General features: G+C 40.4%; 1 protein-coding gene across 1 annotated transcript; it reads left to right on the top strand.

Annotated features, from left to right (window-relative positions):
- Positions 1–354: 354 nt before the first annotated feature.
- On the top strand, positions 355–25,272 carry ntrk1 (neurotrophic tyrosine kinase, receptor, type 1). The gene is made up of 17 exons (XM_061243257.1): positions 355–408; positions 5,770–5,844; positions 6,647–6,718; positions 10,136–10,204; positions 10,319–10,473; positions 10,673–10,815; positions 11,227–11,365; positions 12,699–13,031; positions 13,162–13,179; positions 15,290–15,348; positions 15,577–15,679; positions 17,491–17,658; positions 17,963–18,093; positions 18,677–18,849; positions 20,840–21,080; positions 22,220–22,378; positions 23,664–25,272. The coding sequence occupies exons 5-17, from the start codon at positions 10,455–10,457 to the stop codon at positions 23,847–23,849; spliced, it is 1,872 nt and encodes a 623-aa protein (XP_061099241.1). The 5' UTR covers positions 355–408; positions 5,770–5,844; positions 6,647–6,718; positions 10,136–10,204; positions 10,319–10,454; the 3' UTR covers positions 23,850–25,272.

The following is a 25,272-nucleotide window of genomic DNA, read 5'->3' as shown; positions in this document are numbered from 1 at the left end:
ACACAGAGTAACTAATGGACTGCTTGGCCCCTCCCTCTATCTCTGACTGGAGAGCGGAGGGTAGGAGGCTCCGGCGTGGTGTCCCCAGGGCCCCGCTGCTGCAGCTCAGTAGCACAGTGCCTGCCCGGGAGCAGAACCCAGAGCTCTGGCCAGGGAAGGAGGTGCGAGGGACAGGGTCTGAGCTGTATCTGTGCCGTATCCACCAGGACGTCGTCATGGCAGCGGGCGGCGCTGCGTGCTGGGTGGCCGTGGCTCTGCTCTGCCTGGCACTGCCAGCCTGGTGCGGGTGCCCAGTCGCCTGCAGGTGTTCCTTCGCCACGCTCCAGTGCCTGGAGCCCGACAGTGTGGCCAGCATCCCCGTGCTGGCACCACAGGAGAGCGAGAACGTCACCGAGATGTAAGTAAGATGTAAGCTTCATTTTCTCACACAAACCGTAGCTTAGCACTCAGGTCGCTTTAAATGGTCAACTAGTATTCTCTCAGTTTAATGCATTCTACTCGCTTCTAATGTTTTTGCCCATCCATGAAGGCGCCTCCAAATCATGCCCATCTTTGCCAGAGCCAAGGCTCGCGTTACACACATCTGGTGCTGGGTTTTTCTTTATCCGGAATAATGATATTCTGATTAAAGTGTTGCTAATTCTTGGGTTACATTCCTAGTCCTCTGGAACAACAAGTGCTTCACTTATGAATTATCTTGGGAGGTGCACCATTATGTGTTCTGCGTGATGCAATTAGAGGTGTTAAATATCACGGTTCTTATGTTGGGATGGATCGTCTCCTTTACTGGGAAGGATTTTTTTGTATGCTTTTTTTTTATATTGTGTGATCTGGTCATGATTGTACTGATTATCATGGCAGAGTGTCATAATTAACCCTCTTGTTGATGTTAATCCGGTACAACTTTAACATTGTTTTAGGCAATAGTTTAAAACCCACTAATGTCACCACTATTCAAAAGTAAGAAAATCTGGAAGTTAAAATTTTTTACTTTGGTTTTGCTTTGATCCAACTAAATCTTATTTTAGCAGTACTCTTGAGTTAATGATTACTGGAACTCCAAAGCAAACAAGGCGCGCAAAGGTCTAGAGATAAAGGAATTGCTGTAGTTGTAGAGTTCAATTAAGGTGATGGATTCATATAAATATACAAGGGCGGTGAGTAACATCAGCTCATGCATTCAATGCATGTTTTCATTTAGATATGCATGCTGCTGTAGTGACGCACAGACTGCACCAAACGTTCTGCTCTCACCGTTAGCAGCCTAAACCCGATTTACATGAGTATATCTGCGAAAAATCATGCAGTTCCAACAGGTTATCATTTTTTCATTACCAGACCAGGTCATGTTATATAAAATAAAATAAAACTTAACCAACACCAACATTGTTTCAGTTTTTCAGTTCTGCTAAATATGTGGGGCATATGACTACGAATACTGAAATATAGTTCATTATTGCATAGTTAAGAGTGTCTCAATGTGAAATGTTAAACGTATTCTGTGGATTTTGTCATGGCCTTGCTCAAGAATTACTCAAAACAATTGAACTGTTGAAGTAATTTAACCTTTTACAAGAATCTATACTGATTCAACTAAAATAACAAATTGGGTACAAGGGAATATTATTTTACTTTTAAAAGTAGCTCAGTTTTTTATCCCATGGTTTTTTAGTTATTTTTATTTTTGCTAAATGAGAGCATTATAATGATGATTACACAAAAACTGCCACACTAGGACTATATGTCAGACCATAATATATTTCTCCATTAGTTATATTAAGGTCTATAGTTTTTAATCAGTGTTTACTGTATGCTCTGGCCTGATGCGTTACTCCTATTTGTGGATCATATCTGCAATTCGTTACAATATAATCCATACTTGGATCTCATGTAGTATACATTTAAAAAAAATGATCAAATTATTAATACTTATTACACCTTTTGTCTCTACTCAGACATTGCAGTATGTGTCAGCAACAGTAGTTGATATCTAACATACTGTAGCCATACTTGAGTCACAAATCCAGACTAAACTCAATCCACTTGATCTACCAGTCCAGTTCTCAGGCTGGAAGGTGTATTGGTTGTGCACAGCCAGTACTTGAGTTCGACAAGCTCTAAGAATACACTATCGATAGAATAGTCTATCGATAAGTAATAAGAGGGAAGTGGAGACTGGGGTGGGGGGGGGGGGGGGGGGTAATGATACTATGCTGATTCCTCTGTAAACACTCCCATTCTCAGTAGTCAGGAGAAGAGTCTGAGCTTTACATTCCAGGTACTTCTTTCAGATGCGATGTCTAGTCTGACACCATCTTGCCTGTAGCGCAAACTAAACTGCATTAATGGAAAAGACACACTTTTTTGGGCAATGCGGGCTTCGATTATGTATCACTGAAAACCTGTCCAACCGTAGTGTCATATTTTAACAGTAGTGTAGGGTAGTGCGTAAGAGCCCCAAATCACTGGCAATATCCAATATTATAATATTCTGACTACTAATATGTTCTCATAATAAAGGAGTTCATGCCACAAATGAGCAGGTTTCATTTCCAGATGAGGTCTTGCCATTGTACTCTCTTCATGAAAGCCTTATTATAAAAATCCCTCTGTATACCACTGGATCATATGTCAAAGTCAAGCCAACACTTAAAGTGCATTTAAAGGCCAAGATGCATTTCAACGAAACTTTTATTGTGGACAGATGAGGGGTCTTGCTCTATCTGGGATTGTTTAATACACCTTAATGTTTGCCGATATGGAAGAGAAAGCAAATGCTCTCGGCAAAATGTTACCATTTTAATTTCTCTGTGTAAACAAAACATTTTCTTACATTGTTGAACTTATTGATTTATAATCATTCCTACAGTACTGCCAGAACATTTCTCTGCATGGAGACATTACATGGAGATTTACATAGAAATTGCCACTTGCAGTGCTACACTCCTCAATCTACAGCAAGCCATTTTGTCAATAACTCTGATAGTGTGTGTGTGCTGATATGTGGCTGTAAAAGCTAACACTTTTCAGTGTTTGTGAAATGGCCAGAGTATGGGGAAAACATATCTGCCCTGGGGAACAAATAGAGAACACACGACCATTATCAGTGGCACAGAACCTGAGATTCATCATGCATTATATTTTAAATGTAATTTAGTGAATTGCCAACGAATGCCCGCTTGAGAACAAGAAATGAAATATTACCCATTTGGCTCAATCCAATGAGCCTGGGTGAGTTGTGATTCGTGTTCCACCTGCTCCGTGATTAAATTACAACTAAACGGGTCAATCGGAGACAAATTTTGTTGTCTGTATTTTTACTTGTGTAGAGCATTCATGCTTCTGCAAATTGAAACAATATTGTCTATTTTGCATATAGTCATATTATGTTCTTAGTTGGAAAAGATTCAAAGCTTTTTTTTATCCTATTAGATTATTCAACTTCAGTGTTGTTGATGTATACAAGTGTCAAAGTCCCAAATTGGCATGACTTTAAGTACCCATAGAAACATGCAGTATGTCATTAATGTGGAAGGATCTATTCTGGTATCTTATATTTTAGTCATATGCAGGCCATGTACTATCCATCAGGGTGATCAGTGCTGGGTAATAACCCACAACATGTTATCTGGAGTATGTAATCGGATTACAATAGGTAACCAATCAGTCCAAATACTTTTTAAAACAGCATTACAGTTACCTTTCTAAAGATTGCATGATTACATTTTGGATTACTTCAACATCCAATATATACATACACATATCATAGCTACACGCATACAAACACACACAAGAATACTACATGTACTGCGTAGTAACATCATAGTAACACCAGACACATGCAAGCACACTCACCACATGTTCGCCTACACAGGAGGCTGAGCGTATGTATTCAAATTCAAAGAAAAAAGAAACTGCAGTCTTGCCAGAAACATACAAACAAATGTACTTTGCAAACAAACTGTATTCATGTTTAAAAATCTATTAAGGCATATCATTGGTTAATGAAACTGGAAGTATTCCAAAAGTAATCAGATCAGATTAAACCTTTCAATGTATCCGTCATGTAATTTCAAATCAGAGTTGGATTACATTTTCCAAGTAATCTGCCCAACAGTGAGCGTGATGTACAACAAGACAAAATAAATACAAGTATGTCCATCTGACCAAGCTTCCCACCATGAAAACCAACATGATGCAGGGAGGTGAAGAGTGCTGGTGTTTGACGTTTGCAGCACAACACAGACCTGTATCATGTTCATGTTTGGGTTCTGCTGTCTTGTCCCCTTGAAGATGTGCATGCAGTGATAGGGGCCTGAAGCCAGAGCTCCCTGTGTGTGATGTGATGGTGTGTTTCTCAGCAAGGCTCTTCCTGGTAGTGGAATGACTAATTAGAGCTCAGGTCATACCACCAGGAGGACAATTACTGAAACACTGACTCCCCTGAGGAACCCAGGGGAACACTCTCAGGCTCCATACGATAGGCAAATGAAAGGCATTCCATTTCCAATATTGATAAAGACATAAAGGCAACTGTATTTTCAAATAATTAATAAATAAATAAAGATTGGCATCTTGATGATTCATATTCTTCTTTTTTGTAGTAGTCCACATAACAGCGATAGTATAAGGTAGTAATTTATTTAGTATTACTAAATCGTTGTAATGGCATTGTAATAGTAGTTGAGTCAAGGTAGAAGTAGTCCTAGTAGTAGCAGTAGTAGCATTGTCATTGTTGGAAGAGCTTCTAGCAGTAATAGCTGTTGCAATTGTATTGCCTTGTACTGTATCAGTAATAGCAGATTGACATATCAGTAATAGCACAACACCATTAACACATCCTCTTTGGGATACGGCTATATAACAATACAGCATCTGAATACAAACATATAAAATACACTCAGTCATTACACTACTCCACTCAACCACCTAAACATAATTTCCAAGGGTACTTTTTCAGAAAATAAACTATATTATTGCATTTCTGAAGTGAAGATGCAACAACTGTTTGCCATTACGAGAGGGAAAATGTGCAGAGCAGAGCACAGATTAGGCCTTTGGTTATTATGTGAGAGCTGTTAGTGTGAAAAATGATATTAATCAATGCTCTATTCTCTTGCCAATGATGTCACTGGAGTTTTTATACTTTGAGAGTTCTGTCGATACTCCTCCCCAGAATATTTATTTACAATACTATCTTTGCGGTTTATTTCACGGTGTCCGCTGTTCTCTGGCTTTGCTATCTGTTGTCAGACTTAAGCCTCAAATGGGCATTTGGCAATATCCTATTATGTTACCTTCAAATAGACGGTTTCACACTACAATACGTGATTTTAAAGCTCTCATTTAAAGTTTTGATTATGACCTAGTATCACAATATTTTTTCTTTGCAGAGATTTATAATTTGCTACTCTGACATGGTTCACTTCTTTAGGGGCTGTTGTACAGGAATGGTCTATGTTTATGGATTCATGTAGTTGTGGGTTTTCTTTCTATTCTATTTTGCCCTCTTCTCCCCAAATGTTTGCATGGGATAAAAACATGAATAAAGCTAGAATGCCGACAGTGAGGCATTTGGTTAAGTCTGTTTAAATTGGTAAACTTTCTGTTACTTCACATTTAGGGTCCAGTTACTGCTTTCTACATGTTTGAAATCTGTATCAGATTGGATACTTTTGTGTATAATATATAAAAACAGATAAATACTTTATTGCATATGCTAATGATTTTTCTCTTTGTGTGTGTGTTTCCATATGTGTCATGAACTAGCTACATTGAATATCAACCAAACCTGGAAAACATTACGGAGACAGATCTCGGCAGCTATAAAGAGCTGAAGAATCTGTAAGTGGCCTATGTTTACATATTGTGTGTGTGTGTAGAAATATATTTATGTAGTGTATATATATATATATATATATATATATATGTATATATATATGTATATATATATATAGTATATGATGCATCTGTTAAAGCCATATGATTATTTATACATATTTCACATACAGTTCGGTTGTGAAGGGCAGCAGCAACCACATTGGTTAGAGTCATGCAGTGAAGTATTGAATGTTGGGTTTTTAATATACGTTAGAATGGTGGGATAATGGGCCCTCAGGGCAGTGTTTGTGTGTGTGTGTTGGGGGGGAGGGCAGCAATATTCCCTGACAAGCTCCTCAGCACAGTAAAAGATTAGCACACAATGAACTTCATCAAAAATTCTTAATTTTTCATACATTGGAAAGGGGAGATCAATCCTCCTTTTGTGTGAATTGAAGTATACATGTATTACATTTATAAAGATCTCTAAAGATATATAATCAGTAAGCAAAGGGCAAAGTGTTTGTTGGCTTTTGTGTGGATAATAATAAACTATGGCCTGAGAAAAATACCTATTTCTCTAGCCAGACTGGGCAGGCAGGGTTTGGCACAATGCTTTACTGAATACAACAGTAGAGCAGGCTTTGCTTCTAATGTTCCCAAGAGCTACAGTATCTTTTAAATCTTGTGACGAGCCAGGCTCATTGTATTAAGCATGTGTTTATTGTTCATAATGCACGCGTGTGTTCAAGCACAGTACAGATATGATCAGATAAGTTACTCCGTATTGCCTGTTCTTATACTGCTTCCTGTTTCCTTTCACCAGCACGATCATTAACTGTCGGCTTGTACACATCTCTGTGAAGGCTTTTCAGTCTAACCTCAAGCTTCAGCATGTGTAAGTGTCCTTGTCTTTACAAGGGGATTATCTTTCTCTCTTGTCCTAAACACACTTGAGGTTCATGGTTTGCAGCTATCAATCAATGAGAGGCATCGCCATCTGTCTCTTATTCTAATTCAGAATTCAATGTGTGTGAATGTCCCATGTTCATTTATTGTCTCTGCTACCAAGCTCATGTTTTCAAGAAAACCTTGATTTTCCCTACTGCAATTCTCACAAACGAGAACTATGTAGATAATTTGTTGGAGTTTTCAACAGTTATCCTTAATTAGAGGTCCACTAAATGACTAAATCCTGCATTACCACTGAATAGTTCCACTGCAGGGCTGATACAGTACATATAGTATATTGGAATACTAATTTAAGAAGATACTCATTTAAGCTGTTTTACAATTGGAAAAACACCTACATATCTTCACTATTCAGAATATGCATGTATCAGTATTTCTGACAGTGTTCTATAGGCACCAGCCAAACAAGTAACAAGTTGTTGTTTTATCATTAAGAGCATTTTCTATTCAATAAGTAGTCTGGATTCATTTCAATCCCATAACGGGGATCACTATTGTCTGATTCTTATCTTATCTCTATTTACGTGTCCCATGCCTTGTTTTGTAGATCAGTAGAAAGACAGGAGGTACTGTAGGGGGAGCAGGGGTGGATAAGGAGCCAGGGGGTGGGGCAGTGGGAGGGGGGGGTCTGTAGTAATTGGAGAAGACATCCACTAGTCACCTTTTACTCGCTCACTTGGGCAGATTATTGACAATTGATGCATAATAAATACACTCCACTAAGGGTCCATTATCACTTAATCAATATTTCACAGAGGCTGCATAGTGTAACAGATGTGCCTCTGATTGGGGGGGGTTTACCGTGGATACAAGGAAAGAGGGCATATGGGGGGGAGGGGGGACTCACATGAGACAGGATGGTGGGGGTCGTTTGCATACTCCATATGGGGGTCGCTTTCAAGGGGTTGCAAATTAATTTTTTTCCAGATTCTGTCCCTTGATTTCCTCTCGTCTTACCGGCCCACACCCCCATTCCTATATAACCAGGGGGAGCAGCTGCATTTCCCGGCCCTTCTCTCCCTGTGGCTTTCATCTGAATCGAGCCGGTAACAGATAGGCCTTGATGGCTGACCCGTCTGACATGAACTTTTCTGGAGCAAGGAAAACAAATAATTGAACCCCTCATGGCCCCCCATTACCCCTGCCAATATGGATATGTATCAATTCCACAGGCACGCTTCCCAAGTGGTGGCCTGCCGTTATCTTTGTGCTTTATGGCTTCATATTCACGCTACACCAGCAGGGGAGCATTCCAGGACTGTGACTCAGACCAGCTCAACCGTAACGAGGCCCGGCAGCACCAGTCCTTAAGGGATGTTAGTGTTACAAATCATAACTTTGCACAAAAAAGCAATGGAGATTTTTTTTTCTTTTGCCTTTAGTATACACTCGGTGAGCACTTTACATGGTATTTATTAGAATTTTTTTTGAGACTTGGTCTTCTGTAGCCAATCCACTTAAGAGGATTGATGTGTTGTGTGTTTAGAGATGTTCTTCTGCATACCACTGTTGTAATGTGAGGTTATTTGCGTTACTGTCACCTTCCTATCAGCATTGACCAGTCTGGCCATTCTCTTCTGACCTGTCTCATTAAGAACACTTTTTCACAAAACCACTGCTCTGCCCTTTTGTTTTTGCACCATTCTCTGCAAACTCTAGTGACTGTTGTGTGTGAAAATCCCAGGGGACCGGCAGTTTCTGAGATACTCAAATCACCCTGTATGGCACCAACAATCATTCCAAGGTCAAAGTCACTTAGATCAAATAGATTTCCCCATTCTGACATTTGGTCTTAAAAACAGCTGAACCTATATGCATTTAATTGCTGCAACATGATTGGCTAATTCAATATTTGCATTTACAAGCTGGGGTACAGGTCTACATAATAAAGTGCTCACTGAGTGTATTTTCCAACTAATCTCCAGCCAATGTGCATCTTCGTTAAACATATAATTAGGCACTTTTTCTGGAAACTGCAGGTAGTAATCATCCTGAAATGATAGGTGTTTTGAAGTTTGTGTAATCAGAGCATTCATGTAACAAAATAAATAATATTTCATTCAAGTCAAAGTTATGTGGTCTACGTACATACATAGTGTCATGCTAGCTCATTGAAGCCATTTCATCAATAGCCTGTTTAATATGAGTTTAAATACTGCCAGTGACTTCAAGGTGAGCTCTGAGTAGGGTGGCTATTTTACTCTTGATCTACAATGGCAGTTCCAAACAAAATCCATCAACAACCACAGGATGTGGGGAGACGCAGTCAGGCCCAAGAGCTGCTGACACTCAACCCATATACCATTCCCCCATCTACACAGGGGTCTGATTATCCACTATGGCACTTCCTATATGTATCGCAACCATATCTATAACCCTGTTACCTTCGCCTTGAACAATGAACAATTTAAAGTTATTTAGTTAAGGCAAAATAAAGACCATACACGTGGTTTATCAAGAATTAGGCCCCCAACACACAGGAGAGATCATTCCCTCCTTACTTGCTATTTATTGTTGAAAAATGGTTCCTTCTTCTTGTCATTCTTAAAAATGACCAGATGTAAAATTTAAGCATAACTGTATTCCTCACAGATGAATAGGTCTCTATAGGAGATGTGCAGTAGGCCTATATATTTTCCGCTTTCACAGCTTTGCTCCTTGTAGGGATCATCAATGGAGCTGTCCTGTTTGCACTAAAGAATAAAGCAGCAGAGCTGCTCCTTGCTTATTAAATACAGGCACAGCTGCGCATCTCAGAGGTAGTAGTTCTGCTTTGTTCACAGCAATACATTCAGTGGCCTCTCGCTAATCTCCTAATGTACACCATGAGAACATATAGATCTATTTATTGTATAGTACAGTATTTGAGCCAATGCTGTAAAATGCCATGGCGCTCAGTGTAAACTGTTTGAATTGATTCCTTTTTTATCTCATCGAATGTCTCCCTGCAAGGCTGCTTTCATACACTTGCCCCATAGAGACACATGAGACAGGATGTATGTAGTCACGCACCGTATGTCAGGCACTGCTTTTAACTGATCCCATTTTAATACATTTTGGGCCCTCATGTTACCCTCTGTCTTTGAGCTACCACAGATAGCAGTGTCTTGCTGTCAAAACACAATTATGTTTCCATCTGAGTGTGTCTCCATTCATGAGACAAAACAAAACACCGAACAGAATATGGTATCAAAGGAATTGCAAATGAAAGAGTTAGATCATAACCAAAGCTGTCTCGACAAAGCACTTTCTTTCCATTCTTATTCGGCGTGTGATAATGGAAGGATTTTTACCAGTTTAAGAGAAGTTCCTTCGTTACAGTATGTTTACTATTGTCACACAGGAACCTGGCTTCCAACTCCCTAGAACACATCAGCTGGAGGGTGTTCCATAATCTTCCACTTCTAAACCTGTGAGTGTGTTCACCCCAAATAGCAAGGAGCCTACTGCTTTTACCTTCATTTATTATCAGGACCTTTAATGCCTTCATCCTTTGATTATGATACGTGATTCTTTTTCCTTCCAGCATTCTAAGGGACAACCCCCTGTCCTGCTCCTGTGATATCTATTGGCTCCAGCAATGGCAGAATATTGAGCGTGGTGACCTCATTAGCCAATCATTAACTTGCCACTCTAATGGACATCCGAAGCCCTTAGAGGACATGGTGATAGATAATTGCAGTGAGTGGAATGTTTCCTTTACCATCACACCATATCAATCAGAATCACATATTTTTCCCACCAACTGTTGTGTCATTTATTATAAAATGTATCAGACAGACCAGATTGCCTTATTCAACTCCATAAAGAAACCACAGTTCTCCAGAAGGATCACGCTACAGATGTTAATATGCGCTCTCTTTGTCATTGTCTTTTACAGGTATGCCTCAGGTCTCTATTTCTCCTCCCCAGCTGACCATTAAAGAGGGAGGGAACTTGACCTTTGTCTGTAAGGTGACAGGTGACCCCATCCCTACAGTCAGGTGGAACACAGAAAATCTGGATTCCCATTATACACTCCAGGTAAGGCTGAGATCAAAGCAGGACAGCCTGCCAGGAATCATCATAAAACAACAGGCATTTTACTTGCTTTAACTATGCCACATGTTCGAACAAGTGTGACAATTTAGCAGGCTAATTCAAAACAAGAAAGTTAGATTTTCTGTTGAATCATGGCCTGTTGCTGGAATAAATCTGTAAGATTTTAATGAAATGTTGAAATAAATTTTAATTTGCTTTAATCACTGTATGTAGTTCACAATTTGATAGTGAAAATAAATAATAATAAATAAATAAAAAATGTCTAATAAAACAAAATCACTCATGTCAGCAGAACTGTCTGTGGTACAGTGAGTGAATATGGCTGTTTATGCTAAAGAGTGTTGCAAGCTGAGCAGGTGATGTGATAAAAATGGTGCATGGTTTGACCTGTAGGAGGCGATCAGGGGCACCACACTGGAGCTGACCCTGTATATGGTGAATGTCTCTGCCAAGGACAACCTCTACAACCTGACATGCAAGGCCGAGAACAGGGCAGGCCCTGGGGATGATATGGTGCTGCTGGACATTCAATGTTAGTCTCCAAAACACACAACGCATTAAACACACAACGTGCCAACCTTTTTAAACACTTTCTGTCAGATAAAGTTGAGAGTCAAATACAATGATGATGCAACTAGTCTATGTATGAATTTGGGCCACACAGAAGAGCAGAACACTGTGCATATATAATGCATTCATAAACTTCATAAGTAGCGACAGAATGCCAACATGTTATGCCAAATATGACATAACTTCATGAATTCACCTCCATGCAGTACTATAATGATAAAACATAAATAGCAAAACAACTTGACTGGACATGGGAGTGCTATAAACTGCAGACAGATGGAAAGCAATCAAGGGAGTGAATTAATGCCAGGGAAATGGGGGGCAGGTGGGAGGTTGGGATGATAGAATTCAGAAAAGCATCAGATCTTGCTTGAATCTTGCTAATGGACCTCGCCCTCATACTCCGGAAACCTAAATTGGCAAGTGCTGATTGACATGCCCTAAGTGTGTGGCTGTCCTCATCTGTCAATATCAGCCCACTGCTGGACAGATGCTCGTTAACGGCCTTTCCTTAATTACATCTGAGATCAGCTGGGTGTTTACAGTGCTCAAACTGCAGAAGGGTTTGAGGACATTTACCGCAAGATTACCCTTAAAAATAGTGACTGAATTACCCATATACAGTACCGCATATTTTTTAACTGCTGATGGTATATGCTAAATGTCTTGGTATCCCCCATACAAAGCACTTTCTGGAGTAGGGTCATGGGTTAAGAGCTATGGAAGGCAACACGAAAGTGACTGGCCTCTGTGCATCAGCATCTCTTGCTTCAGTCAGAGGAATAATTTCCTGCATCTTGTGTCCACTTTGCTCCCAGGTAACTCTTGTGGTCAGGGTCCCTCACAAGATAGAGATCCATTATTCATACTAGGTCAACAGGTTTACTGTGTAGATGGAAGACATTGATTAATGGAAAATAATACCAGAAACCTGAGGGATAGTTGAGGGCCATTTTCACAAAAAGTGTAGAACTCCTTCAAAAAATGTTCTTTTAATCGATTTCTAAATGGCTTCATCTCAGGATTAAGATAAAAAACAGGAATTATTCAATTATCCAAAGTGTTTTCTGTTGTTACATGTATCTAGTGAGCCATGGAGAATCCTTTGGGAAAGGAAAAAAGTTATTTACTTCAAATTGCTTCAAAAACTTTCCATCAATTTGATAAATGTACTTCAGGGTCTTGGAAGGTAGGCCTAATCTCTGAAAAGGATACAGAATTTACATGTTGTTAATCCACTCTTGGTGTAAATAAGGCTCAAATCATCCTGTTTTTCCTGTCTTCCCCTGCCTCAGTTCCTGTGAGGATCATATACCTGAGAAATGCTGAAGCACAACATCACTGGTGCTTCCCTTTTGCTGTGGATGGCAACCCAGCCCCCAACATAACTTGGCTTTACAAAGGCAAACCACTAACCGAGTCAACGTTCATCTACACCCAGTTGTTCCCAGACAGAGAAGATGGTTCGGACCAGCATGGCTGTCTCTTCCTCAATAAGCCCACCCACCTCAACAATGGCAACTACACTATCATAGTGCAGAATGAGTTGGGCAGTGCCAAAGAGACAGCCATAGGAAACTTCATGGTCAACCCCTTCGAGCCCTCTGATCCTGAGGGGCTTATCCCTGGTAAGAGTTAGAACTAAAACATTTATCATAATTTCCCATGATATTGATTCCATTACAAGTTCCTGTGATGCTTCCTGCAAATTACATGTTTTTAACCATGAAAAATGTTCTCTTTTCTCTAAAATACCAGTCCTGATTGATGATCCAAGTAAGCCTGTTGCATGATTATTTTCTCCTCTGCATGAAATACCTCAATTACACTCTCAGAATATTTTACATCAAAGTACATTCAAATCCAAAAGTACTGGGACAGTGACACAATTTTTGTTGTTTGGGCTCTCTACTCAATTGAAATAAAACAATGAGTACACAGTTAGTGCAAAATATCATCTTAAATTTAAGGTGTTTACAGTGGCTTCAGAAAGTATTATGACCCCTTCACTTTTTGCACACTTTATTGGGCTGTAGATTTCATTTTTAATTGATTACATTTCCATTTTTGCCCATCAATCTACACTCAATAACCCATAATGACAAATTGAAAACATGTTTTTGGAAATTTTAGAATTTATAAAAAATTAAAAATTGAAATCTCTCATTTACATTGATTGGACATAGTTTAGAAAGGCACCTGTGCCTATAAGGTCCCACAATTCACACTGTCAGGACAAAAAACAAGCCATGAAGTCCAAGGAACTCTCCGTAGACCTGTTTTTTGTCCTTGGGACAGATCTCTGTCAGAAAATGCAATACAAATACAATTATTTTGATGATTTGATATGAGGACAACCCATAGGAGCATTGATCCATAGGAAAATTATTCTGTTCCTTTTTTGTTCACCAATAATTTTCAACATTCCAGATGGAAATGCCTCATATCAGAATATTTAAGGCAAATACTATACACCATCATAGATACGTCCCAATTTCTATGTACATGACATACAGAACATACATTTCCACCACATACTGTTCTATGCAATGACAACAATATTGTTATTGCATGCTAAAATGTTTGAATTATAAACAAATGTATTGATAAAATGTATCATCTATACTATATCGGTGACAAGGCATATATTTAAAATGCAAAGCAGATAGAGATTAATATACTTTCAAACAAAAAAATCTTCACAAATGCGTGTACTATGTGACCAGGCAGTATTCAGTAACAATGAACATTACAGACGACCAAAGTTGTTAAAACATGAACAGCAGCAAGCATCTGCTTGCTGTAACTCAATCACCAAAAAATGTACTTCATAGTCCTGATATTGCAGCTGTAAAACACAACTGCATAGTCATTGAGTATCTATATGACTCTAAGTTGGGTTTTAGAGCAGAACTTTGCCCTGTCACCATAGCAATGACAGTCTTTGAAAATAATTTCATGCAAGGCAGAGAACAGGGCATAAAATAACAATTGTAAGCTTGTATCTTTATCCAGGTCAAACAATGGTAGCAGGTTGGACCGTGAAGTTAACTCAGACACAACATAAGTTACTTTTTTTGTATATGTTTCTGACTGGCATATTGGCCTATGATAGAAGGTAACTATACTGTTATGTAAATAATTATCTCAAAAATATTTTTCTGAGCAAATATGTGGCAAAAAAACAAACTAATGTACACAACTGTTAACATTAGAGAAAGGAAGTATCATCTCCTCCCAATGATGTTATAGGTGAAAGAGCTAAGGGGAAGTCTCAGCCATTTCGCCTCCAGTCTTCAGCAAGTGAAATACACGTTCAGTTTGATTCAGGAAGGGTGAAGTACTTGCCCAGTGAAGAACATTGAACTTTTTTGGCCCCATTTCTCTACTCTTTATATAACCTTGGTAGAGGTTAATACTCATCTATACATAAGACTTTGTCCAGGACTCTGTAGTCGCTCACCAGCTGTTTGGTTATTGAGGTGAACACTCTGAGGTTATGCTGGTGTAGTTTTCTCTTTATGGTAGTTTTTGTATGTACATCCTCATATTTCTTGTTTTATATTACATCTATTGTACTGGAATACAGAGCCAAAGCAGGAGAAAATGGTGCCACTGTCCCAATACCTTGACATTTAACAGAATATTTTCATGTTACTTTAAATCTAAGTTGTATGAACAGTGTTCATTGTACATAGGAATCAATTAATATGTTATATTTAACTGATAAACGTAGCACTGTCGATGCATAGATGATAATGAAGAGCATTTCTGGTTGAATTAACATTTCACATCAATTCCAAAATCTTCCTACTATATTACAATGATCATGAGGGTTTAATTTGTGAATTCATGTTAATTAACAAGCTTAATTGATATCTTCCAGTTCCCACCAACACAACCAATAACCATGTCACTGAGAACCTGGAGAGCAGGGTTTTCGGGGTGAGCATGCCATTAACAGCACATTTTAAATGCATGGTGAAGTCTGTTGCATTGTCATGATGTCATCATGAATATGTTGGCTGTCAAAGTGGAATAAAAGCAGATGCACGGTCATACTCATCCTGCAGTATGCTGTATATTCAAGACCAGGTGTAGCTGAATGGCTTCTTCTCATCATCAGTAGTCTCATATTCTTGTATTCCTTTCCTATTTTATTTCTGGCCACAGGTGTCAGTGGCTGTCGGCCTGGCTGTGTTTGCCTGCACCTTCCTGCTGCTCATGGTTCTGGTCATCAACAAATGCGGACAGCGCTCCAAATTTGGCATCCACCGTGAGTCCTCACCTCCTCACCGCGAGCAACCAGTTGGTTCATTCAATAGCACAGCTAAATGCCCACAGAGCATTGGTGCTGTTGTGTTTTACATGTTAAGGATGTGAAGGAATAGCTCCAAACGTTAGGAGACTAAGATCAGATGATGTTTTCCACACAACGGCAATAGCTCATAAGTTCGGAAACACTGGTTCGGCAAACTTTTTTTTGCGACGTTTGGAAATAGTGATTATATCTCGACAAGACATCATATTTTACATCGCAAAATATTTTAAAATTTTTACCCGGACAAAGTACAGGAGTGGGAAAGTACACAGCCATTACAGTACACAATGCCCTCCCTAAAAGCCAGAGAAAACACAAGCAGGTCTTAATTACAGCATGAAAAGTAAATATGATTAGGTCCCACAGCTGGTGAAAAGGGCCATTAAAGAAGACTGATGGATGCTGGCTTTGCTGGTCCTCTCGGACCCCACTTAAGGTGTCTAAATGGGTCTGATTGCCTTGCTCCTCTCCTTTCTTCATTTCCCTGTTTTGCTCCATCCAGTCTGTCCTCTGGGGGCTCTGTGGTTACTTACTGAGTGGATTTGGGAACCAGTTTGGCTTTTAATAGTTCCAGCGAGAGCTTCAATTGGTTGCAGAATGTTTTACTGTCCACCCAATGGTTTTTCATCGCAAGACAACGGCAGCATGTTAGTGACATCCTCACTTCTTGTTTTGCATTAGCAACCCAACAAGGAGACAAACGGGCAACATTTGCGGTCCACCCTGTCTGTGGAGACAATCCTAGCCATTTCAGGAACTGCTCTTCTGAAAAAAGTTTGCTTCAGGCAAACACTTCTAAAGAGGCTGACGGCAAATACTTCTTGGAAGTTTAGCTATACCCTACATTAATACATATGGTATTTATGTAATGTATCACCAAGCATGCACATGTATTAAGTAAGGTGTTGTCATTTTTATGGTTTCAGAGTGTGAATTCAGACTCAGAGCTGCAGCTTGTATCAAAATGACAGTGTCCAATATAGAAAATCAATGTGTTAAGTGCTCTTCCTGTCTGCTCCACTGAACACAGTGTGTGTACAGAATTTATATTGTTTGAAAAAGAGCCACCTATGTGACAAGCAGTACTACACTATATGTCAACTTCCATATACACTCAGTGATCGGGTATTTATTAGACTTATTCTTTACACTTATTGGTCTTCAGATATGTTCTTCTGCATACCACTGTTGTAATGTGTGGTTATTTGTGCTACTGTCACCTTCCTACCAGCTTTGACCAGTCTGGCCCTTCTCCACTGACCTTTCTCATTACCAAGGTGTTTTTGCCTGCAGAACTGCTGCTCACTGTTTTTTTGTTTGTTTTTCACACCATTCTATGCAAACACTAGACTGTTACACATGAAAATCCCAGGAGATCAGCAGTTTCTGAGATACTCAAAACACCCTGGCACCAACAATCATTCCACGGTCAAAGTCACTTGGATCACATTTCTTCCCCATTCTGACATTTGGTCTGAAAAACAGCTGAACCGCTTGACCATGTCTGCATGCTTTTATGCATTTAGTTGCTGTCACATGATTGGCTGATTATATATTTGTATTAACAATCTGGTGTACAGGTCTATCTAATAAAGTTCTCAGTGAGTGCATACATATCATCAGGTTTCAATGCTTAGTCCATTCTATGGATTTTATTTATACATCATAATCTTTTTTTCATTTTAATTTCTAAGTGCTTTTATGTACGTGAGTTTCATTTGTAACTAAGGAAGAAAATTTGAATTCAAGATGTTTCTCTCTACAAGCAGAGGCATCTGTCCTTGGCACTGAGGATGACCTTGCAGTCTCCCTCCGCTTCATGAACTTTGGGGCCAGCCCTCCCTCTTCAGACGAGGGCACCCTAGACTCCGGGCTGTCGAGCTTCGTCGAGAATCCACAGTATTTCTGTGGCATTATCAAGGACAAGGACATGTGTGAGTGGAAAGAAAAATCCTCAGCTCATCCAACTTTTTCATATCTGTCCCTGACTATCTGCAAACAGTTTAGTATGAGGGCTCTGAAGTGTTGTAATGTCACTGCCCATTTGAGATGAGTTTATCCTCAAATACTCTACCACTTCCTAATGAATCTAGTTGTCTTTTAGAAGTAGTTTAATTTTTTTCCATTCATGGTACTTCAACAAACCAAACATTTTAGCAGAACTTGTGTAACACTTCACAATGCTCTTCTTTTATGGAACAATATGTTGCAGTGAACAAGACCTTGATGTGCCCACAGGTGTTCAGCACATTAAGCGTCAGGACATTGTGCTCAAGTGGGAGCTGGGGGAGGGAGCATTCGGCAAGGTCTACCTGGCAGAGTGTGCCAACCTCAGCCCTGACAGCGACAAAATGCTGGTGGCTATCAAGGTACAGCACATCCCTGTTATGCAGAACCCGCAGTAGATGATGATACTGATGGACAACCCTATACATTATACATTCATGCTATATAATATTACACATTGTATTCATTTGAACCCACCAATTGTTACATTCTGTTGTGCTCAATAAGCTGGTATTGGGATCCATAAATTGCCGTTTGATTCCCAGGTGTGACACTACTATATAAGAATGTGAGCTGTGTTATTCACCAAGTATTGTGCACAATAAGTCCTTGATTCAATCAAAATGTGTCCTTAACTATATAAATACAAACTATATGTAAAGTGCATCATTTCATTTCTTCACAAACATTTTTTTGTAATTACAAGCATTAACTCACTAAATACATGTGAAGTTACTTTACTTACACTGTAAGTAAGATATAAAGGCAAATTAATGATGTTCCTAAAAGAGCCACACTGCTTTTTTTCATTCTTAGTATTCATTTTATCATAGCTTTCATCAGTAACATGATTATATGGCTGAAATAAGAGTGCAATCCACTTCTATTTGAAATGTGTGCTGAATCCAGACCTTAGTGCTTCTGTGGCTGTACCTCTGTATTCAGACTCTCAAGGATGCCAATGAGTCGACTCGGCAGGACTTCCAACGCGAGGCAGAACTGCTGACAGTCCTGCAGCACGAGCACATTGTGCGCTTCTACGGGGTGTGTGCGGACGGAGAGCCCCTGGCCATGGTCTTTGAGTACATGAGGCACGGTGACCTCAACCGCTTCCTCAGGTATTGTACTGTCAAACTGCATCCACCCTCTTGTGACCAAGTGTATGAGTGTGGCCATCTGAACATCCTCTAAGTTGTACAATGCACATATTTAAAGCATTAAAACAAGTTGACTTGCATAGGTGTCTTCTAACACACAGCAATATGATTAATACAAGTGGCCAGTACCTTAAATGAAGTAGCTCTGTATCTCCCCTTGAGTAAGGAATATTATTTAGAAATAACAAGTAAAATAATTTCCCGTTGATAAAGATTTTGAAAGTTACCATTTTAAGAAATTTGGGGAAATGCATGAGTGAGCGGTGTATTCAGCTATTTGGAAATATATATGTTTCTTAATGTAGAAACTAGCTCTCCTGTAGTGCTGCATGTCCTGTTCTGGGGCAAATTGTCCCAGGCTCAGCACATTTGAGGGGTGCACACATTTTAGCTGCAATGCTCCATGCAACAGTGTGGGTGGAGGCCCAAGTGGCACAACCAGTGATTCTACACTGAAGAAATGAAAAAAGCAAGGGGCTTATTAAAAAAGTAAAGGAATAAATAACTGAAAGAATCATGGCTGAAAAAGGCTTTTTAGACTTTTCAGTTCAAATTCTACAGACGAACAGAGGCAAACTTTGGCTAGGAAGCGTCCGGTTCACTCCAGGGCATGTCCATGCACCCAGCTGTCCACGTGACAGTTTTGCACCTGCGTGGGGTCTAGAGACATGGCTCAAAAGAGCAACACGCATCCAGACCAGAGCTGGGTGCCATGTGTCCATAGGGCCAGATTGGAAATAGGGAGGACGAGCAACATTCACAAACTATATGATAATCGTGCGATGGAAGAAATCACATTTCCAGCAGACAGTTGGATGTGGCTCCAGCTCCTGCAGCTGCTCCTATGCTGCCACCTGCCTTTTAAACTAATAGTGATTACACGTTCAACTTCCTGACAGAAGAGGCCGACACCATATACACCAGAGGGAAGCACGCAAGCGACAGGCCAGAAAGCACATCATTAGGACAAATGGAAATGGGTCAACATGCATTTGCGTATCAAAGTTTGATGGAAGTGGGATGGGTAACATATGATATATACACTTGGGCCAATTTATTAAGTAGCCAACATTTAATCTGTGAATTTAAGTAATTACGTTTCATAAAAATGTATTCTTACAAACCATATGCCTTTAAGCTAAGTGCCTTTTTCATGACCTTCATTTGTGGGGGTTTTTTTCTTTTAGCACATGTTGACAGTTACAGTGACTGAAAGCAGGAGCAGCCCTGGTTATGAAGCATCTCCTGTTGTATTACTATCGTCGTGTCACCCCAATTACGGATAACAACTGTATTCAATGCAATGCATTATGTTAATTAACGTAATCCTCAGGACACTGCTTTTCATTGGTCAACGATGTACATGGCCATGTTTACATGGTCTGATGTTGCAGCTCACTGACCAGCTGTTCACTCCACTGGCTACCAGTCGCTGCTAGTATCATATTCAAAGTTCTGACTCTGGCCTATGCTGCCACCAACAAGATGGCTCCTCCCTACCTCCAGGACATAATTCAGCCCCACATGCCACCTTGACCACTCTGCTGCCACAGGCCGACTTGCTCATCCTGCCAGCCATGTCCCAACTGCGGAGCTTCTCCACCCTTGCTCCCCAGTGGTGGAATGACTTTCCCATCCCCATAAGAACTGCTCACTCGCTGTCCATTTCCGCCGCAGTCTGAAGACTCATCTCTTCACACTGTACCTTGACCCCATTACAGGAGTCCCCTAACCTATTGTCACTTGTCTATCTTTACCCCTTGCATTTTATACCTTAATCTGGGACTCTTGTGCAGTTCCTCAAGTTGTAGTTGTCTTGGTACAACCAATGCTTTATGCTATATTGTACCTTTTCTGGTGTGTTTGTTTGTTTGTTGCATGACCTTGATATGCACTGTTTTGTATGTGGCTTTGGATAAAAGCGTAATGTAATGTTCCCTGCATCTCTCAGAGCTCATGGCCCTGATGCCCGGATTCTGGATGAGGTCAAGATGCCACTCTTGGGTCAGCTGACCTTGCCACAGATGCTGCAGATTGCTGCTCAAATTGCCTCAGGGATGGTCTACCTGGCCTCTTTGCACTTTGTGCACAGAGACCTAGCCACCCGAAACTGCCTGGTGGGAGAGGGTCTGGTGGTGAAGATTGGAGACTTTGGGATGTCCCGTGACATATACAGCACTGACTACTACAGGGTGAGGCATACATACTAGGCATACTGTAATAAAACATTAAATACGTTTTTTTGGGCGAATGAGTGCAAATATATTTGCGCGTGCAGGCAGAATTAATATGGCATGCACGGGACCATAAACGTTATTTCAAAAAGACAAATTCGTAGTTTGCACACCCGGCAGTTACGAACTCTCCGAAACCGAAAGGGCTATCAGTACATTATACTACATAGAAAATTATATTTATATGAGACGAACCACGGATTACTAGGCTATTTTGACAGGTTCATTTTTGCAACCCAGTTGCTTGGGAGCCTGCACGAACATGAGGTATTTACCATGTAGTTTGAATTTTAAATGTCACACTCGAAAAAAACTTTGATGGTCTTACAGTCTTTTAACCCATGCAACGCTAGCAAGCTACATCTACGGTGGATATCTCATTTGAACCGGTAGACTAGGTGATTTTTTATGATATAGCAGGCTATCATTTTAGGATCCAAATGAAATGTTAACGAAATACGTATAGCGAGCACGCATTGCCTTACCTCGCCTCACCACAGCCTGCGGGACGGTAATGAAGATGAGTGTGAGTAACATTGGCAACTTGAAATTCAAGCTTTGCTCTCCTTTTAAAATGGGCTAGGTATTGCAGAACTCCCGAATAGTCTAGGGAACCAATCCAGGATTCACTGTACAGAGATTAGTAGCCTGATCTCAGCTAAATACAAAATAATAATAATAATAATTTTGCTCCGATCTTGTTCCAGCACTGACACATGACTGACCCACTTGATATTATGATAGCAACCCGTGGCACGTACCAGGGTATATTTTATTTATTTTTTGCGCGTGTTTGTGTGCGCATGTGTATGCACACGTAAAGGAAGTTACTGTGCTTTTGTGTGTGGGGGTACTTCTGTGTATGAACATTCATGCACGCATATCCATTTGTGTGTACTAAGAGTGCGTGCTTGAAGCAGACAGAACATCAGACATTTCTGGTATCATTAGTGCAAAGGTTTTACACTGAAACGTACCTACGATACTTTACGTAATATTCTATTTTCAGTAATCACTTCATGCTAATTTGTGTGTGTGAAGTCGTCGTTACGTATTACAGAAACAGTATGTAACACACTCATTCCTCTACCGGTCAGGTGGGAGGCCGGACTATGCTTCCCATTCGATGGATGCCACCAGAAAGCATCATGTATAGGAAGTTCACCACAGAGAGCGACATCTGGAGCTTTGGTGTAGTGCTCTGGGAAATCTTCACCTACGGGAAACAGCCCTGGTACCAGCTCTCCAATAGCGAGGTACCCAAGATGGTTTCTTTACTCTAATACTTCTGATTTATGTTCTGAATGAACAGGAGCATAGAGAACACAGCATGCTTTACTTTGTATATCTAAAGCAAGTTACTGTACATATTTCATCATTCGTTTCAGCTTGACACTTTTCAGAAAAAAATGTCACAGAAAACTCCAGGAAAGGGTACAGTTGGACCAGACAAAGGCACAATAAAACCGTTACAGGTCAATTTTATAAAGTTCATCCAACAGACAGTGTTTTATATGTATCCAATGATACAAATTAACTTTGAATACATAGCTTATAAATGTATTGTGGTCCTGCATCTATTGTTCTATGAATGGCAGAAACGTTTTAAGGGAAACATGTAGGCTGAGAAAATGCAGCGGTATTTCTAGTGTTGAGGCACAGCATTGCTTGGCAGAAATGGTAGAAGTGACCAGTGGAAGGGACAGTGGACAATCCAGTCTGTTGAGTTTTGGCACCAGAAGAGCGGACTCCAGTGAAACCACAGCACTGCCATTATAGAAATAGGGGCCTCTCTGCTGCAGAGTGGGGGTAGATCACCTTTCCCATACACTCCATTCTAATCCCATTTCCCCTCATCTTCGCCCTGGGTCGACTTTATTTAACCTCGTTAGTCTAATCCCTCCCGGCCCATGATTGACATCCCGGGCTAATTACAGAGGGCGCAGATAGATGGCCTCAGACACTCATCTGTGGGAGGGGCGGAGGATGTTGGGATGAGTCAATATAAATCTCTGTAAATTCATTGCGGTGATTGAAAGCCTATTACAGCGCAATGCAGTCTACTGCTGACAGGCTCTTCAGATTATTTGATTAGGAGAAGTGGGGGGTGAGGTCACCCATACCCAAAAGTGGGTACTCAAGCAGCCCCAGGATTAGCCTGGACAGAAATATGATTTGCCCCATTTTAGCCGATGACAGTGTTTGATTCACTGCTGTTAAATAAGGAGGGTTGTCTTTGATCCACTTAAGGGAAAACAATTCCTTTGACAGGGGAATGCCATTTAATTCTATAATCAAATGTATATACTGTATATTGATTCAATAGAATTCAATCAATTTGATCACCTGTCAAAGAGTTCAGAGTGCATCTTCATGATTGATGCAAGTGTCTTTATTCCTCTATTGCTGTCCTTTGACGCGCCATGGCCACACAGTGTTTGAGTGACATGGGAGACACATGAGGATGTTGCTGGTGTTGGTTCAGCGTTGGTGGAGGTGCTGTGTCTGAGCTGGGTTGTGCTGTGCTCCTCTGTCCTGCAGGCCATAGAGTGCATCACGCAGGGCCGGGAGCTGGAGAGACCGCGCACCTGCCCCAAAGAAGTGCACCTCCTCATGCAGGGCTGCTGGCAGAGAGAGCCCCAGCAGAGGCTGGTCATTAAGGACATCCACAGCCGGCTGATCGCCCTGGTCAAGAACCCACCCGTCTACCTGGACATCCTGGAATAGGAGTGGCTCGAGGGGACCGGGGTGGCAGGGCTGGTGAGGAGGTAGCCCTGGTCCTGAGCCCTGGTCCGACCCCCAATGCACAAACACTACGGAACCCCCACGCTGCTCCAGCCTCACTGTGGCGAACCCCCTCCATGTCCCAGACATGGTGTGGGGCTTTGTGCTTGGGAGGTGTGAGGGGGCAGTTCCATACTGTGAGATGTAATAGTTTGGTTTATTTAGACTCTTATGTTATAAGTCCCATCTGAAACTGCGGGAGGAAACAAGAATGCTTGGGAAGGTGTAAAAGAGGCATACTGCGACAGGAGTGAAAAACCGCCCCCTAAATTCTCAGTGATCTGGGGCCTGTTCCACAAAGCAGGATTACTGCGTTAGCCAGATAACTGTACTGTGTAAATCTGGACCCTGCGCAAATCTGGAGATGGACCTCAGTAAAAATTACTTTTACTTTGTGCAGCTATCCAGCTAATTCAGTAGTCCTACTTTGTGGAATGGTGCCCTGTTCTATACAAGCATTCTCCTAGCAATCTGTATAAAACAGTGCATTTTCAACTTCACTGCGTTCCTACAAATGAGTTGGAATTTCTACAGGGCCCAACATGATGATACATTTTTATTTGAAAATAATTTTATGAAAATAGCCAAAGCATTTGTGTACATTTAAGTTGTACATATTGATATAACATTCCCTGTTTTGTGCCAAGACTACTGAACTTGCTCCAACATTTTTCATTGAAACTGATTTATTATTCAGTCTTTGACAAGCTGCATTTATGGAATGTGTTTAATTTGTAATATGAATATGAAATTATTGCATGCATAAGGGAATTATTTTAGTGCCACAGAGCATCATTGCTGATGTGTGGTTTTGATCAGGGACCACTCTGTCTTCTATATATCATTTTCTATGATTCGGCTGCTACCACACAATCAATTATTTGTTTTGGTTATATTTCCAAAGCAACCCAATATTGTTGCTTTGATACAGCAGCTTTTAAATGCCCGATCCTTTTGCTTTTAACTCTCCCACTGAAAACTGATTCTTTTAAAAGCAAATCAGAGGTCAGTCGTTTCAAGTGAAGTGCATCGTTTCAGTATCTACGGTGTGATTATTAATGACAATTACAATATTGAACGGAAGGGACCTGTACATAAAGCCTACTCGTGTGTGAATCATAAATATTTCTTCAAGCAGAGTTCATCAGTCATTGTGTTTTTAATGTAGGTAACTGTTGGAGGCAACAATTGTATATATTACCGCTTTGATATTGTTTACAACAGTGCTTTACATTTATTGATACTTTCTGAGGTATTTACTAACAAAACACAGTACTGTTCTAATATTACACACCTGTCATGTTAGCAGTAAAGACTGCTTTGTGCCCATATGCTTTTTAAATAAATACAATATGTCTTCTTTGAA

This window comes from Conger conger, chromosome 1, assembly GCF_963514075.1.
Source record: "Conger conger chromosome 1, fConCon1.1, whole genome shotgun sequence".
Lineage (NCBI taxonomy): Eukaryota > Metazoa > Chordata > Actinopteri > Anguilliformes > Congridae > Conger > Conger conger.
The sequence above is the reverse complement of the archived record's forward strand: the minus strand, read 5'-3'. Positions and strand labels throughout refer to the sequence as shown.